This window comes from Callithrix jacchus, chromosome 11 (assembly GCF_049354715.1).
Source record: "Callithrix jacchus isolate 240 chromosome 11, calJac240_pri, whole genome shotgun sequence".
Classification (NCBI taxonomy): domain Eukaryota; kingdom Metazoa; phylum Chordata; class Mammalia; order Primates; family Cebidae; genus Callithrix; species Callithrix jacchus.
The window spans coordinates 78,168,117-78,190,792 of record NC_133512.1 but is presented as its reverse complement, the minus strand read 5'-3'; the positions used below and the strand labels follow the sequence as shown (position 1 = coordinate 78,190,792).

General features: G+C 39.4%; 1 protein-coding gene across 4 annotated transcripts in view; it reads right to left on the bottom strand.

Annotated features, from left to right (window-relative positions):
* Positions 1–5,892: 5,892 nt before the first annotated feature.
* SLC26A4 (solute carrier family 26 member 4) overlaps positions 5,893–22,676 on the bottom strand; it is a 62,304-nt gene continuing 45,520 nt past the window's right edge. For all 4 annotated transcript variants that reach the window (XM_035254101.3, XM_002751739.6, XM_035254100.3 and 1 more), the window contains 4 exons: positions 20,181–20,235; positions 14,095–14,240; positions 11,066–11,149; positions 5,893–8,006 (listed from right to left, as the gene is read on the bottom strand). In XM_035254101.3, coding sequence (XP_035109992.1) covers positions 7,983–8,006; positions 11,066–11,149; positions 14,095–14,240; positions 20,181–20,235 — 309 coding nt within the window. In that variant the 3' untranslated portion in view covers positions 5,893–7,982. The remainder of the gene's footprint in view (positions 8,007–11,065; positions 11,150–14,094; positions 14,241–20,180; positions 20,236–22,676) is intronic.

Here is a 22,676-nt window from a genome sequence, read left to right as displayed (position 1 = left end):
ACTAATATAAATGCTATGCAAACACATCTTTTAAATAAATCACTTTTAGCCTCTACTTCCAACTAGCTGGCTACCCACAAGCCTTCCTAAACAGAAATTATAGAGCTGCCAATGCTTGTGAAATGTCCCTCTTCAATTCTCCCATATTTCAATAATTATCATCACCATCCACTTAGTTGCTCAATCCAGAATTCAAAACAGGGATTATCTTAATTCTTCCCACTTCCTCCCCCGACTGTCTGGTCGCTAAGTTTTCCTTAGTGTGTCTCAGATAGATCCTGAACATCTGCAATGGCCTACTTCATGCTCCTACTTCCAGTCTTCAGATATTATATATATGCACATATAAATATATTTATAAACATATATATAATACCTTCTTGTGGTACAAAATCAGAAGTTAGTAAAGGGTCCACAGTAAAAATTCTGCCTCACACCCCTGTCCCCAGCCACCCAGTTCCTTCCTGTAAGCAACCAGAATGACCAGTTTCTTTTGTATCCTTTGAGATATTCTCTGCACATAGAAACAAACAAGTCTATATTTATCTCAGAATAATCTTTTTTTTTTTTGAGACGGAGTCTCGCTCTGTCACCCAGGCTGGGGTGCGGTTGCACAATCTCAGCTCACTGCAACCTCTGCCTCCCAGGTTCAAGCAATTCTCCTACCTCAGCCTCCCGAGTATCTGGGATTACAAGCACATGCCACCAGGCCCATCTAACTTTTCATTTTTAGTGGAGACAGGATCTTACCTGTTAGCCAGGCTGGTCTCGAACTCCTGGCCTCAGGTGATCTGCCTGCCTCAGCCTCCCAAAGTGCTGGGATTACAGGTGTGAGCCACTGTGCCTGGCCAGAATAGTCTTTTAAAAATGCAAATCTGACCTTAGTTTTCCCAGTTTGAAACCTTTAAGTGCTTTCCATTACAAACTTTTGATTGTTTCGCATCCTGCTTTGGTGACGTCCTTGCCTTTCCTCTCTCTTACCACCCTCCAGTCCTGCTAATCTTTCACTTCAGAGACAACCGCCCTCCCCACTGAGTTCTTTCCTGACTCTGACTGTGTTTACCTATGATGTTCCCTCTGCCTGAAAACTTTCCCCCCAGATCTGTACATGCCAATTCCTTCCTTTAATATTATCTCTTTAGAGAATGTGCTATTCTTGTCATTCTCTATTATTGCCCTCCCTTTGTCACCTTCAGTCTCTACCTCCTTACAATGGCTATGGCTATGTAAGTAGTCATTATCTATTTATTGGTGTGTTTGCCTCTTTATTGATCATCTCCCACATTACGCTATAAGTTCCATGAGAATAGAAATGGACTTTTTTTTTAACCATTCCCTGGATTCCTAGCCCCTAGTTCTGTGTCTATTACAAAGTAGGTACACAGTATACATTTGATGAACGCATGAATGAGGAACTGATGGAAAATCTCGTACCCTGGGTTGGAAGTGCAGGTGGACAGAGGAAGACGAAACTGAAAAGAGAAACTAGCTTTAACTATTTAAGCAGGCAAATTTGGCCTCCGTATCATTTCTCCCCTGGGTGTGGGTTTTTATCCCAGGCCTCCTTACACCATGTGGCTGACTCTGTCTCCGGTTAGGCCAGCCACTTATTATGCAAAAGAAGGGCTAGGGAAAAAAGGAGCAGAGAATCACTCCCATACTCTCAAGCCCTTTAATTCTTTGGGAGAAGGTGGCAGTAAGCATACAGTGCCCATTTGCCACAGCCTGTATTTTGTTGTAAACATGTGATAACTGGTTTAAGCAGAAATATTGAGCAATCACTCCTTGCTTTGTTTTAGGGACCAAAATTTTCTTTATTACAAGCAAGAAAAACTAGAATAAACAGTGACTCCCACATAGAAACAGTAATATGTCTATAAGGAAATGGTAACTCCACAATCTCAAATCAATATCTACTTCTACCTTATATGTTTTTAAATAGCACATATTTCTTTTTCTGCTCATAAAAGTAGTGCTTCATATAATTATAAATAATAGAATACCAAAATTATCTTTAAAGAATAAATTATGAAAATAAAAATCACATCCATGGAACAAGCCTTTTATTTCTAAATCACAAAAGCTAGTATGTCTGCTTTCATCTCTTACTGTCTCTGGAAATTAAAAAACAAAAGCCTCATTCATCTCTACTTTAATTTCACCTTCTGAATTTATTTCTAGATACCTAGATCGCCTGCATGGATTAGCAAGGTAATGTAACCCAGTCATTTGTCTTTATCTCTTACCACGCTGGAGGACAAAACTCAAGCTCCTTATGTAGTATATAGGACTTCTCATTAACTGGCCCCGGGCCACTTTCCAGTCTCATTTCTTACCACTTTCTTCCCTTACCCACTTAACTGGGAACTTACTGGAGAAAGATCATGGGCTCATGTGTGTGTTCTATAGATCTAGATCTCTCTTACCCAATCAAATACTCCTGGGTCAGGGAATAGGAAGATGTCCAGACCTTCTTCTTTTGTATATGCCATAGGCTTGAGGGAATGGGTAAATGACCTTGCTGTACTGGTTCACTACACAATGATAAACTAGGAAATGAATTCAGCTGGAGAGAGTAGGCTTGACTACTTTGGTCAACATGTGGGAATAAGAACCGTCCTCAAGTGTTGGGCAGTACCACTAGTTTACAAATACTTTGACAAGAACATACCTGGTCTTCCTTCTGAAGAGTCTCTCCCAACTTGCAGCACTGGCTAGCCAAGGACTTGTAAAATTCTTTCACATCTAAAAGGTGACGTTTACATGCTCCCTAGAGCTTCTCCATGACTACTGCCTAGAGCAGTACTGCCTAGAGCTCCTCCTACTGCCTAGAGCTCCTCCATGACTGAGGTGGCTGTGGGCAAAAATGAAATTGCAGAGGAAGAATATGTCTTCATTGGAGGCTCACCAGAAGTCATTGCGAATGAATTCTACAACAGAATATTCAGTGTTCAACTTACCCTGACTATAGGAAGTCTAATATCAGAGCTACCCCTCCAATTCAGAATGTCCTTGTTCACCCATAAGACTGGGAATTGTGTCAGGAGGAGAGGTATATCTGCACTTGGAGTACATTTTTAAAAGGGTCCCCAGAAATAGTCTTGTGCTGATGGTATAGTTAAGCTTCTTGATTGTGGTGGTGTTTACACAAAGCTATACGTGTGATAAAATTGCATAGAACCCCCCAACACACACACACACACACACACGCACACGTGAGTCCATGTATAACTGGTGAAATGTGAATAAGGTCTATGGTTTATACCAATGCCAATTTCCTGTTGTTGGTTTTTTTAAATTGCCCTGTAGCTATGCAAGATGTTAACATTGTGGGAGGCTGGGTGAGGGGTGCATGGGAATCTTGCCATATATTTCTTTGCAAATTCCTGTGAATCTATAATTCAAAATAAAAAGTTTTAAAGGAGGTGGGAGGGGACTTAGAGTATTAAAGCACTTGATCTAAAACAAGTCTTTGGGAATGGCCTTGAAACTAGAAGACCTTATGCAAAAACAGTTCAGGCCCAAAAATGTTCAGGCCCAAAAACAGTTCAGGCCCAAAAATGTTCCTGGGCCTCAATGTTCAGGCCCAAAAATGTTCCTGAAGAAAAGAATGAAGTGGGGTGACTATGTCAGCATATTCAAAATGGGTATAGATGATGTTACAAGGGCCTTTAATGCCCTGATGCTTTGTTAACATACAAGTGAATTCCTAGCTCCTTTTCTGGAGACCAGTAGGTAAGGCAGACAGGCAAGCAGGTGAGCTGTCACAGTAAGTCTTTGGAATAGGCCTGAAAGCTCGGGAAACTCTGACTGTCTTATGTACTTAATGACTGCCATTCTCAAATTATGTTAACCTTACTCATCATCACTGACTTTAGCTGAATGCATTCATCCAACAGTATTTATTGCACCCCTACTGTGTGTCTGGCACTCTTTACTCTTCTGAATACTTGGGATGTGTCCAGGAACAAAACAAAGAACCCTGCCTTGGTGGAGCTTATGTTCTAGTATAAGGGAGGAGGCAGGAAGAGAAACGTAATAAGTGAATTACAGAGCATACTAGAAGCTGATATTAATAAAAAGAGTTAGGTAAAGGGGATAAAGAATTCAGGAGATGGTGTGGCATGTGGCAGGGGGAGTGTTGCTCAATTCTCTGAGTTCTTAGAGGATATGATTATACTGAAATCAATCCTATATTTGAATTTTCTTTTCCCACTACGAAATTCTCTACCCCACCATTCCTTTCTACTTCTTCTTGGTCTCTCTCTTCCCTCCACCTTTTATTTTACCTTTCCCTTCATCTTTCTTCCTTTAATTTCTCTTTCTTATTTCTCTTTGGTTTTCTCTGTGGTTCTCTTACCTTTATTTCTCTCTTACTTCCCCTGCTAACCTTTCTTTCCTTCTCCCCTCATTATTTCTATTTTTTCTCTCTCCCATTCTTTTCCTAGCTGTTTGTCATTACATGGCTTTATTACGGAACTCAACATCGTGTGGTTTAATTAAAGTTAATGTGGCTTTTGTTACCCTGTTAAATTGTTTGCATGACAAATGCCATTCTAACTGAAACCAAACTATCTTTAAACTTTCTTACCTAACCTGATGCAAATGGAAAATAACTCTAATATCACTAATTGTCACCTCCATAGATCTAAGCCCCAGATAGAGGAACCCCCACCCCCAAATATTTCTGGAACATGCAAGGATGCCTCACAAGAATGTTCATAGCAGCCCTATTCATGAAAGGCAAAAACTGGAAACAGCACAGATATCCACAAACAGTAGGATGAATAAATTAGTGCTGGTAAATTCTACAATGGAATGAATACTACACAGCAGGGAGAATGAATGAGTGATTGCTGTATGCAATAACATGGATGAATCTCGTGATTTTAATGTTGAGTGAAAGAGGACAGACACAAAAGAAACAGGAAAAAAGAAATAATCTTTGATTCTATTTCTATGCAGTTCAAAAAAACAGATTTTAAAAGTCAGGACAGTAATTGCCCTTCGGGGTAAACAGCTAAGAGGGAGCATGAGAGAGCTTATGTGGTTCTGGTTGCATTCTGCTTGTTGATCTGGGCACAGGCCACCCTGGCATGCTTATTTTATGAAATTTCTTTTTTTTTTTTGAGACGGAGTTTCGCTGTTGTTACCCAGACTGGAGTGTAATGGCACGATCTCGGCTCACCACAACCTTTGCCTTCTGGTTTCAAGCAATTCTCCTGCCTCAGCCTCCTGAGTAGCTGGGACTACAGGCACGTGCCACCATGCCCAGCTAATTTTTGTATTTTTTAGTAGAGACGGGGTTTCACCTGTTGACCAGAATCGTCTCGATCTCTTGACCTCGTGATCCACCCACCTCGGCCTCCCAAAGTGCTGGGATTATAAGTGTGAGCCACCGCGCCCAGCCTATTTTGTGAAATTTCTTCAAGCAGTACACTGTGATTTGTATCCTTTTTTTTAATGTATGCTGTGCCAGAATGAAAAGTTTGCTTAAAACAATAAAAAAAAACCATTGCACAAAATAAACTGGAAATATTTGGATAAGAATGACAAAGTTTAACTGTGATATTTGTAAGTAATATTATTTATTGCACTGATAAATCTACAAAAAGAAATTAGAGACAAACGGAATTGGAGCTATAAAGAATATTTTATAGTGATTACTGATAAGAGCAATGACAAACTTAGAATGAAGTCTTTTTATTTATTTATTTATTTTTAGAGACAGGGTCTTGCTGTGTTGCCCAGGCTGAGCCTCTAAACTCCTGGGCTCAGGGGATTCTTCCGCCTCAGCCTTCCAAGTAGCTAAGACTACAAGTGCAAGCGCCACTGCTCCTGGCACATTCCCTATTACATTTAACAGTTTTGTTCAGAAAGGACACATCTGGGTAGTTTAAAAGACAACTTTATGTTTATTTTCAAATGTGTGCAAATATTTTCAAATGTACATGATTTGATTTTTTAATTTATTAAAATTCATATACGATACTTCAATGTTATCCTTTAGGTTAAAAATATGATGAAAGACAGCTTTAATTTCAAGTGAAATTGCCATTGACAATACAAAGCTAAAAGTATGCTTACTGTTCACAAAATACATAGAAGAGACAGTATTCCTACAAAATGCTTGGAAAACAAGTCACACTGTGGTCTTATATCATCACAAATTAGCCCAGAATTTACAAACTCTAACTCTGTTGTAAAACATAACTTTGGTATTTCCTTCAAAAAAGTGAGCAGTGCATATTTCCTTTATTGAACAAAGGTATTCATTCATTTTCTGCAAGACTATTACATTCACTCTTTAGAGAGATGATTTGTTGCCATTTTAAGCAGGTAGTGCTATGAAAATGAGACAACATTATAATCCTAGTTATGCTGTAACCAGATTTACAACCAGAACTCAGTATCAACCAATTTTTATGATCATTAATCATATTCTTCCTGAAATAAACACGTTGTTTCTGGTTGTATTTCAGAAGGAAAACAGAGAAGGCATGCTACCTTTGGGCAGGGGTGACTACAGGACTTGAGTGTGTAGGAATTTTGGTAAATGCAGGGGTCCTGGGACCAAAGGATGATGTCAGTCAAGCAAGACATTCTCAATTGGGGACCTGGGTATTATTTTTCTTTAGAAATAAAATACAACTTCATTCACTACAGTGTGAAATATATGGGAGAAGTCCCCAAAACCAAACCCTGTGCTATATATAATACCTAGAAAATTTGTTGCCACTCAGAAAAAAAATAAATAAAAATAAAAGATAAAAAAATCAGACTTAAAATATGGATTTTTAAAAAAAATACTACATGCTATATATTTTCAGTATGTACATTACAAATGAATGTTTTTATATTGAGTTCATTTAGAATTCTTTGTCTTTAAAAATTCACTTTAAACATAGACTACTATAGGCAGTTCAATTATTAATTTTTTTTTAAAGTGGTCAGAGTTTAAAGATTACTTACTTTACCTACTGCTAAAATTTTGGAGAAAAAAATATAAGTTTATTTTAATCACCATGGTTATATAAGCACATCAAAAAACTTTTTATTCAAAATAGCACTGTTTTTATGTCAGATATTAAATAGACCATACCATTAAATGCCTCCATGCAATGGTCATTTCTATAGACTAAGATAACTAAAACTGCATTTTAAACAAAATAATCTGTCATTTTTTATCTCAGTTGTGATCCATGATTATTATCATATCAAAAAAATGATTTTTGTAAACCATGAACATTTCTTTATTATTTCATTCATTTGTATCAATGTTTCTAAAATGTATTGGCCTGGTTCTGTAGCTTTTAAGTAAACCATTTCCAGGATCAAAGAGATCCTCAATTCTGGTTATATGTAATAACACTTCATTATTAGGTACCAAGTAAATTTGCATTTTTAAAACTCTGACTTACTATTCCAAGTAATTTTCAAAGACTTTTATTGATAAATACATTAATAATTTTATTTCAGCGTTTACTAAATGTGAACTTGCATGGTGATCAGTGCAACTCATGGATATCCAAGTCAGTCAAAAACGGATTTTTCTTTATGGTTAATCATTCCTGACTCACCTGACCACAGAGGCTATTGGATCAGCACTCACTCTAACTGAACAGAGATATGCCAGTACCCACGTGAACATTATTAGCAATACTGTGATGCTGATCAGCAGCATATTATAAAACCAGCTTATCCTGAACACTGCCAAATCATCTGGGTAATTCTCACCATTTTGTGGATGTTAGGGGTAAGGTGTTTATTTTACAAATAGAGCTTAGAAACAGTCTTAGTGCTTCTCTTTCAATGGCTAAGGGGTTAAAACAAATGAAAGATTTATAAAAATGTAATAGAAAAAAGAATGAGTGTTTCAAGTCTAAAGAAATAGTCAATGCAGAAAATGTTTGCACAGAAGGACATTAGTGGGTACATTTTGTCTTGCAGTCCTTGCTCATAGAGACCTCCTGAGACTGCTTTCAGGTTGCAAGTGTACGCATAGCCTGTGGAAGCAAGGGGAAAACAAAGTGTTGATACGACCGAATTCTCCTTATGTCTGCATTGTCTTTTTTACAAATGTTTTTATGGCGTTGGTTGCTTACTGTTACTCATCTTCGGTATACGTCATCACAGTAGAAATAGGGTAAAAACTTAATTTTTTTTAAAATTTGAGATGGAATCTCACTCACTGTTGCCCAGGCAGGAGTGCTCTGGCATGATCTCGGCTCATTGCAACCTCCACTTCTCTGGTTCAAGCAGTTCTCCTGCCTCATTCTCCTCAGTAGCTGGGATTACAAGTACCTGCCACCATGCCCAGCTAATTTTTTTTTGTGTGTGTATTTTTAGTACAGATGGGTTTTACCATGTTGGTCAGGTCAGTCTCAAACTCCTGACCTCAAGCGATCCACCCCCTTGGCCTCCCAAAGTGCTGGGATTACAGGCTTGCACCACTGCACCTGGCCTGTATTCATCATATTTTAATTGGATTTACTTAAGAGCAATGATTACTATTTGTTAAGCACTTACTATGAACAAGGCGCTGCTCTTGTTACTTTACATGCATCCTTTAATTTTCACAACTCTGTGGTATTACTACTACTTTACATAAAGATGCTAAAATGAAGACAGGGTAAGTAATTTGCCCTGGGCTGCATAACAAGTAAGAAGCAGAATTAGGACTAGCACCAGGTCTATCTGGTTCTAAAGTCTATGCCCTTGGGACCACTGTTCTATATTGTTTCAGTATTTACAGAAACCCTCCCTGAATGATTCTTTTCTGTGGCAATCAATAAATATACCATAATATAGCAGTCTCAAGTTCTAATTTTGACCTATGAGTTTTTATTTAAACTAAGGCTGCCCTATCCAGAGAGTCTTAGCGCTAAAAGGACTTCTCAGGTCAATAATGACTTTCCTGTGCTCACTAAGCTGGTGGGCCAAGATGCCGGTACTGTGTTTCACTCAAGCATTGTATTTCCTCCACAAAAATCTCTGCCTGTCATCCTTACTGCCTGGTTTCACTACTGGGGGTTGAATGTTTTTCTATGCAACATTTTTTCAAGACCTAGAGAAAGGCAGAGAAGGCAGGCTGATCAGATTTGATTATGACACTAAGTTGGGGTTAGGAGGATAGACAATATCCTGAATGATAGACTCAACACAAAAACTGGCCAGTGTGGTGGCTCACACTTGTAATCCCAGCACTATGGGAGGCAGGGGCGGGTGGATTACTTGAGGTCAGGAGTTTGAGACCAGCCTGGCCAACATGGCAAAACCCCATCTCTACTAAAAATACCAAAAAAAATTTACCTGGGCATGGTGGTGAGCGCCTGTAATCCCAGCTACTTGGGAAGCTGAGGCACGGGTGAGAATCTCTTGAACCCAGGAGGCAGAGGTTGCAGTGAGCTGAGATTTGCCACTGCACTCCAGTCCGGGTGACAGAGTAAGACTCAGTCTCAAAAAAAGAGCAATAATAATACAAAACTATGTCAGTAAACAAGAAACAAGATGCAATCTAGCAGAAATAGGTGCAGTTCTCCATTAGTGTCAGAACCCAATTAAACAAATAGAAGTAGGGAACTCTTCTAGGCCATAGATTGCATGAAAATGCCTGAGTCTTTAGTTGGCCCCTACTCAGTAAAAGCCAAACTTCTGATGTCGCCATTATGAAAGGAAACACATTTTTTTTTTTGAGACGGAGTTTCGCTCTTGTTACCCAGGCTGGAGTGCAATGACGCGATCTCGGCTCACTGCAACCTCCGCCTCCTGGGTTCAAGCAATTCTCCTTCCTCAGCCTCCCGAGTAGCTGGGATTACAGGCATGCGCCACCATGCCCAGCTAATTTTTTGTATTTTTAGTAGAGACGGGGTTTCACCATGTTGACCAGGATGGTCTCAATCTCTTGACCTCGTTATCCACCCACCTCAGCCTCCCAAAGTGCTGGGATTACAGGCGTGAGCCACTGTGCCTGGCTGGCGGAAACACATTTTTAAGTTGCAGTAATAGGAATATCTTGATGAGATCAAGGTAGGTCACCGTTGAATAATCTCCATGCTGCCCTGACCACATTTAGGGTTTTGTGTCCCTGTCATGATCAGAGGAGTACTGGCTGCATGTTTGTGAGGAATAGAAGGAATTAGGGGAGTCTCAACTGGAAGACAGTCTGCTGGAGACATGAGAACTATTCTCAAATATTTGAAGGGCTGTCCAGTGGGAAGGTTTGCGTTGCTAAGGAAAGCAGATCTCAGTTCACTAGGTGGTTACTACAGAAGGGCCAAATTCAGTTTTGTAATCACAACTAACATTTAGAGATTTCCAATCAGGTAACAAACTCCCTTGAGAAGCCACTGGTGACCAATGTCTGGAAATGTTCATATAAAAGCTGAAGAAACATTCACCAAGGATGGTGTAGAAAGGATTTGTGCATGGACTAGAATGTTAGACTGCTTGCTTCTAAGAAATCTTTGAACTTTTTACAATTTTAGGATCTTCCTTCAGTGTTCACCTCTTACCCAGTGGTGAAGCTGCAAAATTGACTCAGATGCTACAAGTTCAGGCAAGTTTCCTAGGAACAGGCTGATGCCACAAGAGCATCTGAAATACACTGAATCAGTCTAGGGTAGGGGAGTGAGTGTGTTTTTAAAGCTGTTATCAGTCACATGAAGGAAGGTCATAGGGATTTCTGTTTCTCACGTACTATTCCTGAGGCTTATGAAGTTCCTGCCTCAGAAATTTCCTCTATTCGTCTTTTCCCTACCGGATGGCCGTATGTCTCTGGAAGAGCAGTATGCGGAGGTGTAGGTATCAAAAATCAGGAGCAGCATGCGGGCTCTTGCCAGTCACTAATCATCCCCAAATGCCTGGGACAAAAGGTCCCCGAGTACTTAACGTCTTCAAGGGAGAACTCTTGTTTTCTATTTTTCCCTTCTACGAAGCCACCTTGTTTGCATTTGGGGGAATTATTTTCCCTGACAGTTCTTAATCAGATATAGTCACTATTTGTATTATGCTAAATATTCAAAATGTAATCAAAATTATTTTCTTCAGAAGAAAATGATCATACCTCATCCTGGACATCAAGTTCTTCTTCAGTCAGCTCTGCTTCTATTAATTCAAGGGGATCTTTACAGTCTTGAATAAAAGTGATCTTGAAAAAGAGAACACAAGGTGGAAACAGAATAGCATCAACCCACCTTATGCTCCACTGAAAATGATTTGAAGCTTTCCTGGTGCTTCTCATCTGTTTTTGTTTTTTGTGTTTTTTTTTTTTTTTGAGACAGAGTTTTGCTCTTGTTACCCAGGCTGGAGTGCAATGGCACGGTCTCGGCTCACCGCAACCTCCGCCTCCTGGGTTCAAGCAATTCTCCTGCCTCAGCTTCCTGAGTAGCTGGGATTATGCACCACCATGCCCAGCTAATTTTTTGTATTTTTAGTAGAGACGGGGTTTCACCATGTTGACCAGGATGGTCTCGATCTCTTGACCTCGTGATCCACCCGCCTCGGCCTCCCAAAGTGCTGGGATTACAGGCTTGAGCCACTGCGCCCGGCCTTCTCATCTATGTTTTATACCCTTCAGCATCCTCTTCAGCTGTCTTGTTCTTTTGTATTTCCAAACTAAAACTTTCCATATATGTTTTTTTTTACACATTCAAAGGTGAACTTGTATAGTTCTCCATTGTTTAAAGTCCTTTTCAGCTGTCTTCCCCAGCCTCTTACATGTATGCCTCTTAACAAGTCACCCCCTCTGCCTAAATGATTCAGCAGTCAATAGTGCATGTCTCAATGTCTAAGAGCACTTAGTACAGCGTTGAGTGTGCAGTGAATGCACAGTGAAGAGCTTGTGACTGATGACAATAAACAGTCCCAAATTGAATTGGATGGAAATTAATTATACTGGAGATGGAAACCAATGTCGACAGACCAAATTGGTTATTCAGAAAAGTTCTACCTTTTAGAGGTAGTATGTAATTTAATCTTTTACACAGAGGAAACCAACAATTTTGGCTTTGTGTTTTGCATGGAAAAGGATAGTTTCAAAGCAACTCCAAATACATATCCAGGCTACAATGACATTTTGAAATACTACTTAGTTACTTTTCAACTTACAAATAGTCCTATTCTCTTTGCTAGTATAAGAATGAATTAGAGGGTTAAGTCTCTGTGCAAATGGTAGGACATCATGGGAGAGGTAGAGGCTAAGTCTAACTACAAGTTGGGCGTGTCCTGAGATGGTCCTGTGATGGTTAAATAAAGGGACAGGAAGAGGGTTGTGCCATTGCAACCACAGTATCTGTGATACAGAGGGGCTCTTCTTGAAGGAAAGTGCCACAGGTGAGGTTTATCATCATTCACCTGCCTACCAAGTGTAGAGCTTTGTACTAGACCCTGAGAAAACACAGAAATATAAGCCTCTTGATCACCAGGCCACCAGGAATGTCCAACCAACTTGAGCAAACCAGTGAGTATATAATACAAGCATTCTGTAATGCTCAGTCTGTTTGTTCAGGGTAAAAAAAAAAAAAAAAAATCCATCCCAGCTACTCACAATGCCTCCCTGATTGCAAACAAGATCAACTCTAACCTAGTAGGTGCACTTTTGGTTAGTGGTTTTATGACATTCAGGGCCTAAGGTCTTAGATAAGAATGGGTATAAACAAAGTAACTGTTTTCATGTTGAGAAAGAACTTGATATCTTGGTTCCATTTTACTTTTAATGTGGGTCTCTTAAAGATACTTCATATGATCCTGCTTTCTTGTCACCTATGGGTTAGAGAATTTTAAGTTGGATAAAAAAGGTTTATGAATTTTCAACAATAAGCAGTTTTTTTCTTTAGATTTGTAGCTTTACTTTTTTTTTTCCTTTTTAGTATTAAAGAGCCACAGCTTGGTAGTTAGGACTAGTATTTTGCCAAGGAACATTAAATCGAACAATCTCTCCACTACCAGAGGCTAAAAAAATAATATAATATCGTTTCCTAAGTTAGTTTTTCTTCAGTCAACTGCCAGTCTACAATAAGGATCTACTTATTCTATTTTTAGAAAAATAGGAAGCAATTTAAAATATCCATGATGTCACTGGAATCATTATTGTTATTATATCTTCAGAGGTCTTTGCTTCAGTTTCCTAAATTCACTGTGAGAAACGAGGTTCTTGTACCACCAGACGCACCATTAGGCCAAGCCCAGTGAACCAGACCAGAAGGCTCACCTCTTCCAGGTATTTGACAGGAAAATTAACAAAGTAACACCCATAGGAAGTCAAGGCCTATTCTGGAGTCAGACACACTACTGTTGAGCCATGAGGCCTCCCATCAGGGCCTATTCTATTTTGTATAGAAAAATTAATTCCAGGCTTATTCGTGGCTTGATTTTAAATTTCTTTTTCAAAGATGACTTATGGCCTGATGGATCCTATTTAAAGACATTTATAATGCAAGGTTTTCCAGATTGCTGGGAATTTAAGTGGCAATTTATGTACACAAATCACAGATCACAGAAGATCCAAGATTCAGTATTCTAAAAAGGCATTATAACTAATGCCCACTTTTATTAATAAACCTACACATTGTAGAACTATTAAGTACTGGGTACCAACAGGTTATTTCCTATAAACTATCTTATTTAGTCTTCGTATCTACCTAGCAAGGTTAATGTTTTTACTTCCATTTTTACTGATGAAAGAAACTGAGGCTCCAAGACGTTATGTAGCTAGCTTAAAATCCAACAGCTACACTAGATTTGTGTAATGTCTGCCATTTATAGAATTTGTGATAGGCGGGTGATGAAAAATGAGAACACATGGACACAGAAAGGGGAGTACTAAACACTGGGGTCTATTGGGGGGAAAAGGGGAGGGCCAGTGGGAGGGGGGGGTGGGGAGGGATAGCCTGGGGAGAAACGCCAAATGTGGGTGAAGGGGAGAAGGAAAGAAAAGCACACTGCCATGTGTGTTCCTACGCAACTGTCTTGCATGCTCTGCTCATGTACCCCAAAACCTAAAATCCAATAAAAAATTAAAAAAGAAAAAAAAAAGAATTTGTGAATTTGTGATAGTTTAGGAAAGATATATCTGTAGAAAAGTTAAATATTTACCGCTTCTAAAATGGAATCTTGACCCCCTTGAGATTTCACCTGGTTCTGTAGATAGAGTATAGCATCGTGGACCGTCAAAAAGAATGTGTCCTTTCTAATGTTGTCATCAAAGAACCCGCATTGCTCCAGCTTTTCTATCACATGATCTTGAAAAGAAAGGCACAATGTTCATTAATTTCTAGGAAAAGAAATTTTTTGCTTGTTTTTGAGACAGAGTCTCACTCTATTGCCTAGGCTGGAGTGCAGTGGCACAATCATTGCTCACTGCAGCCTCCACCTCCCAAGCTCAAGAGATCCCCCCACCTCACCCTCCCAAGTAGCTAGGACTACAGGCATACCCCCCCGTGCCCAGCTAAGAAAATAAATGTTTAAGCATTAACCTATAGTAAGTTTTTTTTTTGAGACAGAGTTTCGCTCTTGTTACCCAGGCTGGAGTGCAATGGCGCGATCTCGGCTCACCGCAACCTGCACCTCCTGGGTTCAAGCAATTCTCCTGCCTCAGCCTCCTGAGTAGCTGGGATTACAGGCACGCGCCACCATGCCCAGCTAATTTTTTGCATTTTTAGTAGAGACAGGGTTTCACCATGTTGACCAGGATGGTCTCGATCTCTTGACCTTGTGATCCACCCACCTCGGCCTCCCAAAGTGCTGGGATTACAGGCTTGAGCCACCGCTCCCCCCCGTTATAGTGAGTTTTTATAGCTCCTCCTTTTATTTTTTTTTTCTCATATCCAAAATATGACCCAGCTCTGAATTGACTGAGTTTTTTTTTTTTTCCAGTAGCATATAGAATGGTTATCCCATAACTGGTCGTAGTCAACCTTGGTGCACAATCATGTCCCTTTGGCCAAGCCGTGTATCCATCCTCCTGCTACTGTGGGCCTGGCTGCTAATGTTTCACAGCTGGGCCCTTGTCTGGAGACTTTCCCTTGCCCAATGGGGGCTGTGTCATCTAAAGAGGACTGAGCCTATAATTCCAGCACTTTGAGAGGCTGAGGAGGACAGATCACCTTGAACCCAGGAGTTCAAGACCAGTCTGGGCAATATGGTGAAACCCCATCTCTACAAAAAACTACAAAGATTATCCAGGTGTAGTTGTGTGCACCTGTAGTCTCAGGTACTCAGGAGACAGGTTGGAGGTTCACTTGAGCCCCAGGAGTTCAAGGTTGCAGTGAGCCACAGTTGTGCCACTGCACTCCAGACTGGGTGACAGTACAAGTTCCTGTCTCAAATAAATAAAGAGAACTGGGAGTTTCCATTCCGACACATGGCTGGCCTGCAGCCACTGACTGACTGATATGGGGGGGGAAAGGCAGGTCCTCTTGCTTCAAGGTGGTGGTACTCCTCCCGTGGTGGTGCTCCCTGTAAAATCGGAGATCTACGCCGGACTTCAAAAACCATGTCTTTGACCGGCTTCTTCCCCCGTTCCTCATCCTGCTCTTCTCACTGGTTCGTAAATTTCCTCAAGTGTACTCTCAATAAATCACTCGTACAAGAATCTTGGGCTCTGCTGCTAGAGAACTTAGCCTAAGCATTAGCATTTTCCTACACACATAGATTCATATGGAGACAGACACAGAGACTCACACTCTTGAGAATCCTCTTGTTCTAAGGAATCTAAGTCATCAGCTCTGCTCAGGATCCTCATAACAATATCCCCTCACTGTCAATATCCCTCCTACCACTGTCAAGACACACATTTCCAAACATTACTAGCTCTGTGGCACAAATTGGAAGTAATAACTTTCTGGATTCAAAAATGTTCTCAGAGTTATTACACTTCTTCATTTAAAAAAAAATAATAATAATAAATACAGGATCTCGCCATGTTGCTCAGTTTGGTCTCCAACTCCTGGCCTCGAGTGATCCTCTGACCTTTGCCTCCCAAAGTGCTGGGATTACAGATGTGAACCACCATGCCCAGCCTATTTATTTATTTAAATCTTAACTCTAGCTTGGCAATTGGAGGTTATGTAAAGGCTGTTTCTAAATATGGACTTAGGAAGAAAATCAAAACAAGGCAGAAAGAAACAAGTAGGTAGGAAAGATGTAGGAAAAATTTACAAGTATGAAGAAAAAAGAAAATTGAAAAGAGAGTAATTTTTTCTTTTATATAGGAGAGAACTTTATATGGTCAAATGATGAGGAAAAAAAGTAAATCTTTGTCCTAAGGTATAATGCCAATTTTAAAAAAGGAAACATCGGACAAAATGAAGATTTAAGCAAATTGTAGAAAGTTTGTAGAAGATGAATATCATGAAAAAATTATGGATCAAGTTGGCTAAAATTAGAAGGGAATTATTTGTTAAGTTTTTCTAAAAATTGAGCATTAGTATTAAAGCGAAAATATTAAACTGATGCAAGGCTAAAATTTGGGCCCTTGAGTTGAATAATAGAGTTTTTTCAGAGAATTGGTTTTCTCTTAATAGAAAATTGTGAGAGGTTTTTCTTTATCTTCTAGGCAACTGGCCTAGAAAACAGAGATTTCATGTTTCATCAAGGTAACTCTTGTTGTGCTTTGTGCCTTTGAACTCTTTTGTCACTTTGATCCTGTTTTTTGACCTGTGATCCTATTTTGATCAAATGTTTTAAACCTTTGGTATTTGATGAACTTCTCAAAAATCAAAATTAAGTCTTTTTGACCTTGAACTAACTGTGGGATGTTCCAGAGGACCCTGGAATTTCTCAAAGAATCTGTGAAAGAGAGATGTTAACCCAACTGGCCCTATCTGATATGTTAAATCATATGGGAAGCAGAAATGGTGTTTAACATTCTTTGAGCTGTATTTATATATAGATACATTATTATTATGTTCCAAAATTATGTAACATTCCTAGAAATGTGATATATCTTGGTATAAATGCTACCAATCGTAATTTTGGTTATCTTAAGTTGTTGTGTGCCACAGAAATAACCAAATATCCTGGTAAATTGGGTAACTCTCATCAGATCTTTAAGTATAACTACTGTAAGTCCTGATGTCCACAGTTAGTTGTTTTGTTCTGATACTTTTTCTGAAAGCTCTGTGTAAGCCATTGTAATTCTAAAGTGCTGTGACTTCAAAGAGTTATATGGGAAGAATGAAAAGAACTCTGACAAATACAGGTTTCTAATAACTTTGAATTTATACCATTGGATGGAATTAAACTGCCAGCCGAGATCAATCAGAGCAAGAATTAATTACATGTACTGATGAAGAAGAATTATGGGTTTTATGGCTTTTTTATTTGAAACTTTGCTGGTTCTTTTAACGTTTGTTTTCCAGATTTACAGAAAAAAAGTTTTTTAAAGCTATCTGTAGTTTACAGCCATTTGGTTAAGCATACTTTTTCTTTCTTTCTTTCTTTTTTTTTTTTTGAGACAGGGTCTCTGTCACCCAGGTTGGAGTGCAGTGGCGCCATCTGGGCTCACTGCAACCTCCACTTCCCTGGCTCAGGTGATTTTCTAGCTTCAGCCTCCACGCCCAGTTAGTTTTTTGTATTTTTTCTAGTGGGTTCCGCCAAGTTGCCAGGCTGGTCTCAAACTCTGAGCTCAACACAATCTGCCTGCCTTGGCCTCCCAAAATGCTGGGATTACAGATGTGAGCAAGCACACCCACCCTGGTTAAGCAAACTTTCATAAACAAAAATTGAAACATTTGCTTTTCCTCTCTACGTGATCCTTGCAGAATTTGGAAACTCTTCATGAGTATTCTTGTTTTTATGGCAATATGATTATTTACATAAAAGTTCAATAAGAATCTATTATTTTTAATAGAATAAAATTGGAAAACATTGGTTATGTTATCAAGGCTTTGACTAGAATATCATATTTGAAAATGTACACAGAATTCCTGGCTTTAAGGACTCCTGACATTATAGTGAATAGATAAAAAGTTGTCCCTTACTGGGAGGCCCAGTAACTTCAAGATATTAAATACATCAGGCAAAGTCTAATGTCTGCCCTGGTTTGACTTCACAGCATCAAGAAGTTTTAAAAAGTCCAATCTGAGATTCCTTGTCAAAATTTCTAGCAAAGCAATTATTTTTTAGAGACATGGTCTCACTGTGCTGCCCAGGCTATAGTGCAGTGGCTATGCACACGCACAGTCATAGTGCACTGTAGCCTTGAATTCCCGGGCTCAAGCCATCCTCCCACCTTGTCCTCCCAAGTAGCTGGGAATACAGGCATGCATCACCTCACCTGGCTTGGCAAAGCAAATTTAAAAGGAGTCACCCATGTAGTTATTCTTGCTATACTGTGTAAATAATCAATCAGGCCAAGTTTGAGACTAAACTTATTTTGTAAACAAATTGGTCTAACCATGATTGTCTTTGACAGAAATAGAGGTGACTACAGAAAAAAATATGGTTCAAAAGAAAAGCATAGTACAACTGTTCTTAGATTGTAGCCCTGTTCAATGTTTATGAGTTTTTTACTATCTACCTATAGAATGAACTGGATTCTTAATTCTTTTAGCTTTCACTACTATCTGGCTACAACATTCCAATGAAGACCAAGTAGTACTCAGTTCCTGAAGCTCTAAAAGCTGAAGCTGAACAACTCAGCACACATTTCAAGAGATGAATGTCATGCTTAAAGTGTGGGCCACACAGAGGGTTCATCAGAACGCTGGATGCCATAAGTAGAGACAATAAAACTGCAAACCAAAACAAGAAGTTGCCAACTTCATGCAGTAGCGGCTCCAAGACTGTCAGAACAAGACTCCCTGTCATAAGATTCTTACTCCTTTTAATTCTCCCTTACTTGTGCCTCTTTCACTTGGCAGGATACTGCTGTAGTTAAAATTTCACAGCCAGTAGCTTCTTGAGTAACTTACACTTTCTGCTTTAATTTAAACCAGTCGTGGAATGCTAGGTTACCTGCTAACTTAACAAGGAAGAATCTGTGCTGTTGGTGACATTTCTTGTTGCACATATAAAAATACATCAGGTAATATAAAGACTTGTTGGTTAAAGCAGGTAGACTCCTTGTCTGGCTATTCAATTTTATTTGGTTTGGTTCATGGGAACCCTGGCTAAGGAGCATGCTATAGACCCTTGGTGTTCTCTTCCTGATGGTCCTAATAGCAGTCTTCCTGTACATTATACCCTCGCAAAGTTTTAAATGTTACCATTATAGCCATCTGTCAGGCATCAAATGGTCTCTCTCTGATACAATAAAAACTCAGAGAAATGCATGATAATGAGGAGGGTACCATAACTATAAATGACTTCCTGAGACCAGAAACCCAAAATGATGGTAACAGAGTAGCCGATCTCCTACATTTTGCTCACCCTCACCTAGGCGAGAGCCTGATCAAACGGGGTGAAATCATCTATTAAAAATGGGAAAGGCCATTTTTTACTCCCCTTGAGCTTTGCCCACCCAGAGCTTTGTGGCTCCTAGCAGCTGGAACAAAGAAGTAAAGCAACCTTCAGTGGCTTGGGGACCAAGCAGCTGTGCCCATCTGGGGTCATGCAAAGCACAGGCACATAGTAAAATAAAAATAAAAGGCCATTGTTTTAGACTAAGCTCCTGCACTAGACCCCAACCAGCAAGACTAAAAATCAAAATGGAGTCATTCATGCTAAAGTTTCAAGTCATCAAACCTACTCTAAGTTGTTATCTGATCTTTGAAGAAATCAGGAAAGAGGGGTAACAGCAAGTTTCCCAAAACAGGCCAGTTTAAATTTCCAGTTGGCATAATAAGGAGGCGTCCTCTGCAATAATCCTTATATAAAAAAGTATCCTAACATGACCTCATGTTAACTAATCCATTATTTTCCTATTGTTCTGTCTCACTGTCCCTTACGTACAAGAAAAGTAACTTTGAAAGGACTAATATACTCCTTGTTGTTTGCTTTTGCTTCCTTTAGCCTTTTCTGTCTATAAAACTGACCTCTTCCACTTAGTTCAATCATTAAAACACTTATTCTATTTTATGGAATGAAGCACTGCCAGATTCTAGAATTGCAAATAATGACAATGGAGATCTTTAAAAGAAAAAATAAAGGCCTTCAGACATAATGTGCCCACAGTTCCAGGTAGGGGGAAGAGGTTAGGGGAAAGTCTTACAGGTAGATATATAGATATATGTATTTACCTTGAAGTGATGCAAAGTACACATTCACATCAATTCTTTGGAATTCTTTGACAATCTAAAAATAAAAAAGGAGAGTTTGTAACAATGAATAACTTATCTACCGGTAATTCAGTAGCATTCAGTTACTTGCTCGGGAGAAACATAATTACTTTCATGGTTAATCAGGACTTTAAGGAAAGGTTATTATTACAAAACCATGGAGGTTTTCAACCTACAGTAATGGTACAAATAGGATTATAGCTCAAGAGATGGCAACATCCAGCACTCAATAGCACAGGATTTGATAGCATGGAAGTGCTAAATGAACATTTGCAGAAAGAAGAGTGTTCAAGAGGCTTCTTAATATAGCCCCTGTTAGGCTGGATGTGGTGGCTCATGCCTGTGATCCCAGTACGTGGGAGCCCAAGGCAGGCAGATTACTTGCAGTCAGGAATTTGAGATCAGCCTGACCAACATGGAGAAACCTCATCTCTACTAAAAATACAAAATTAACCGGGTGTGTGGTGCATGTCTGTAGTCCCAGCTACTTGGGAGGCTGAGGCAGGAGAATTGCTTGAAACTGGGAGGCGAAGGTTGAAGTGAACAGAGATCACGCTATTGCACTCCATCCTGGGTGCCAAAAGCAAAACTCCATCTCAAAAAAAAAAAAAATAGCCCCTACTGATTGGAGAAGAGATACAGGTGTGACTATGCTCATCTGATTCAAAATATTACAACTGACCTAAAAGTCAAGGCCTCTGTTTTGAATATCAGTGTCCTGACTGTGATTTTATACTACAGTTTTACAAGATGTTACTCACTGGGAGAAACTGGGTAAGGGGTACATAGGATCTAAATAATATTGCTTACAACTACATGTGAATTTACAATTATGTCAAAATAAAATTTTAATTTTAAAAAATCAAGACATGGTCAATAATAAAAGAGAACTTGAAAATTGTGGAGGAAAACAAATCAAGAACTCTGTTCAAGCATAAAGTTTGGAGTCTTCTTTAGCTTTCATAACTGTCGTTGTAATATTTGAAAGTAAATATTTGTTGTTTAGGAAATATTCTGGCATTAAATATGTTAAGGCCCTCCCCGGAAGTAATTCAGTAAACCCTCTGGCCAATACAATCTACAGTGGATCTCAGCCAGTGCTTAAAGTGAAATGTACAACAAAGAACAAGAGTATTTTCAAATGAGCCAATAACAAAATCTGCTAAGAGAATCAGAACAGAACCTGTCAGCATATTCTCATACTCTTTTGCCAAGCATAATCACTTCTCTACCTTACCTGCCTAGTACCCACATCCTGGAATCATTTCCTGTGCTTATAGACGTAGTGAAGAAGCCCTAGCTAAGCTGAGCCTCAGTTAGGAGTCAGGTTTATTTTATTACATCTGATTGTTGGTGGTTTGAACCTGCTTACTTTTCTGCCTGGCCCTCTTGATACCTACCTGAAATTTCACCTAAACTTGGTGCTTCAGGTGATGTCCTATTCATCTTCTTTGGAGCATTTCTTACAGTTTTTATTTGTAAGATGACTTAATATTTGCCTTCTCCTCCAGACTGCTAAGTCCCATGTAGGTAGAAACTGTGTTCACTTATCACTAATCTCTTGTGCCTGGCAGAGTGCTTAGCACTTATTAGGCATTTCACATCTGTTTGTTAAAAGAATTAATGAACTTCAGCTTGCAGAACTGGTTTCTGATATCACTAACGTTTCTAGCCTGCATACTTCTCAACTCTTGTTTTGACCTTCCAGATGCCTGACCTGCTTCCTACTCTAACCTCTTAATAATGCCTGGCTTTTCCAGTCCTACCATGTACCTGGTATTCCTTATCCTGTTGCTGTTAACATAACAAATAGAAATGTAATACTTAAGAAACTTTTGCCCATTTTCTTTCTTCTTTTTATATTCTGTGTGCTCAGAAAGATAAAACATAATAAATGTGAATTTGCTGAGGAGTATCTATAAACCAGATACTCCTCTTCTATTGATTGATTGATTGATTGATTGAGAGAGTCTTGCTCTGTTACCCAGGCTGGAGTGCAGTGGTGCTATCTCAGCTTACTGTAACCTCTGCCTCCCAGGTTCACACGATTCTTCTGCCTCCCAATCAGCTGCGACTATAGGCATGCACCACCACGCCCAGCTAATTTTGTATATTTAGTAGAGACGGGGTTTCACCATATCAGCCAAGCTGGTCTTGAACTCCTGACCTCATGCTCCACCTGCCTCAGCCTCCCAAAGTGCTGAGATTACGGGAATGAGTCGCCGTGCCTGGCCTGAACCAGCTACTCTTCTAAACACCTTATATCTATTAGTTTATTTAATCCTTGTAACGACCTATGAAGGTAGATACCACCACTACCTCCATATTACAGTTGAAGAAACCAAGATATAGACAGATTAAGCAACTTGCCCAGGGTCATACTCCTAGTAAGTGATGAAGCTAGTGGGGTAGCCAGATTACCCTAGGTAGTCTGGCTCCAGAGCCTATGCTTTAAAA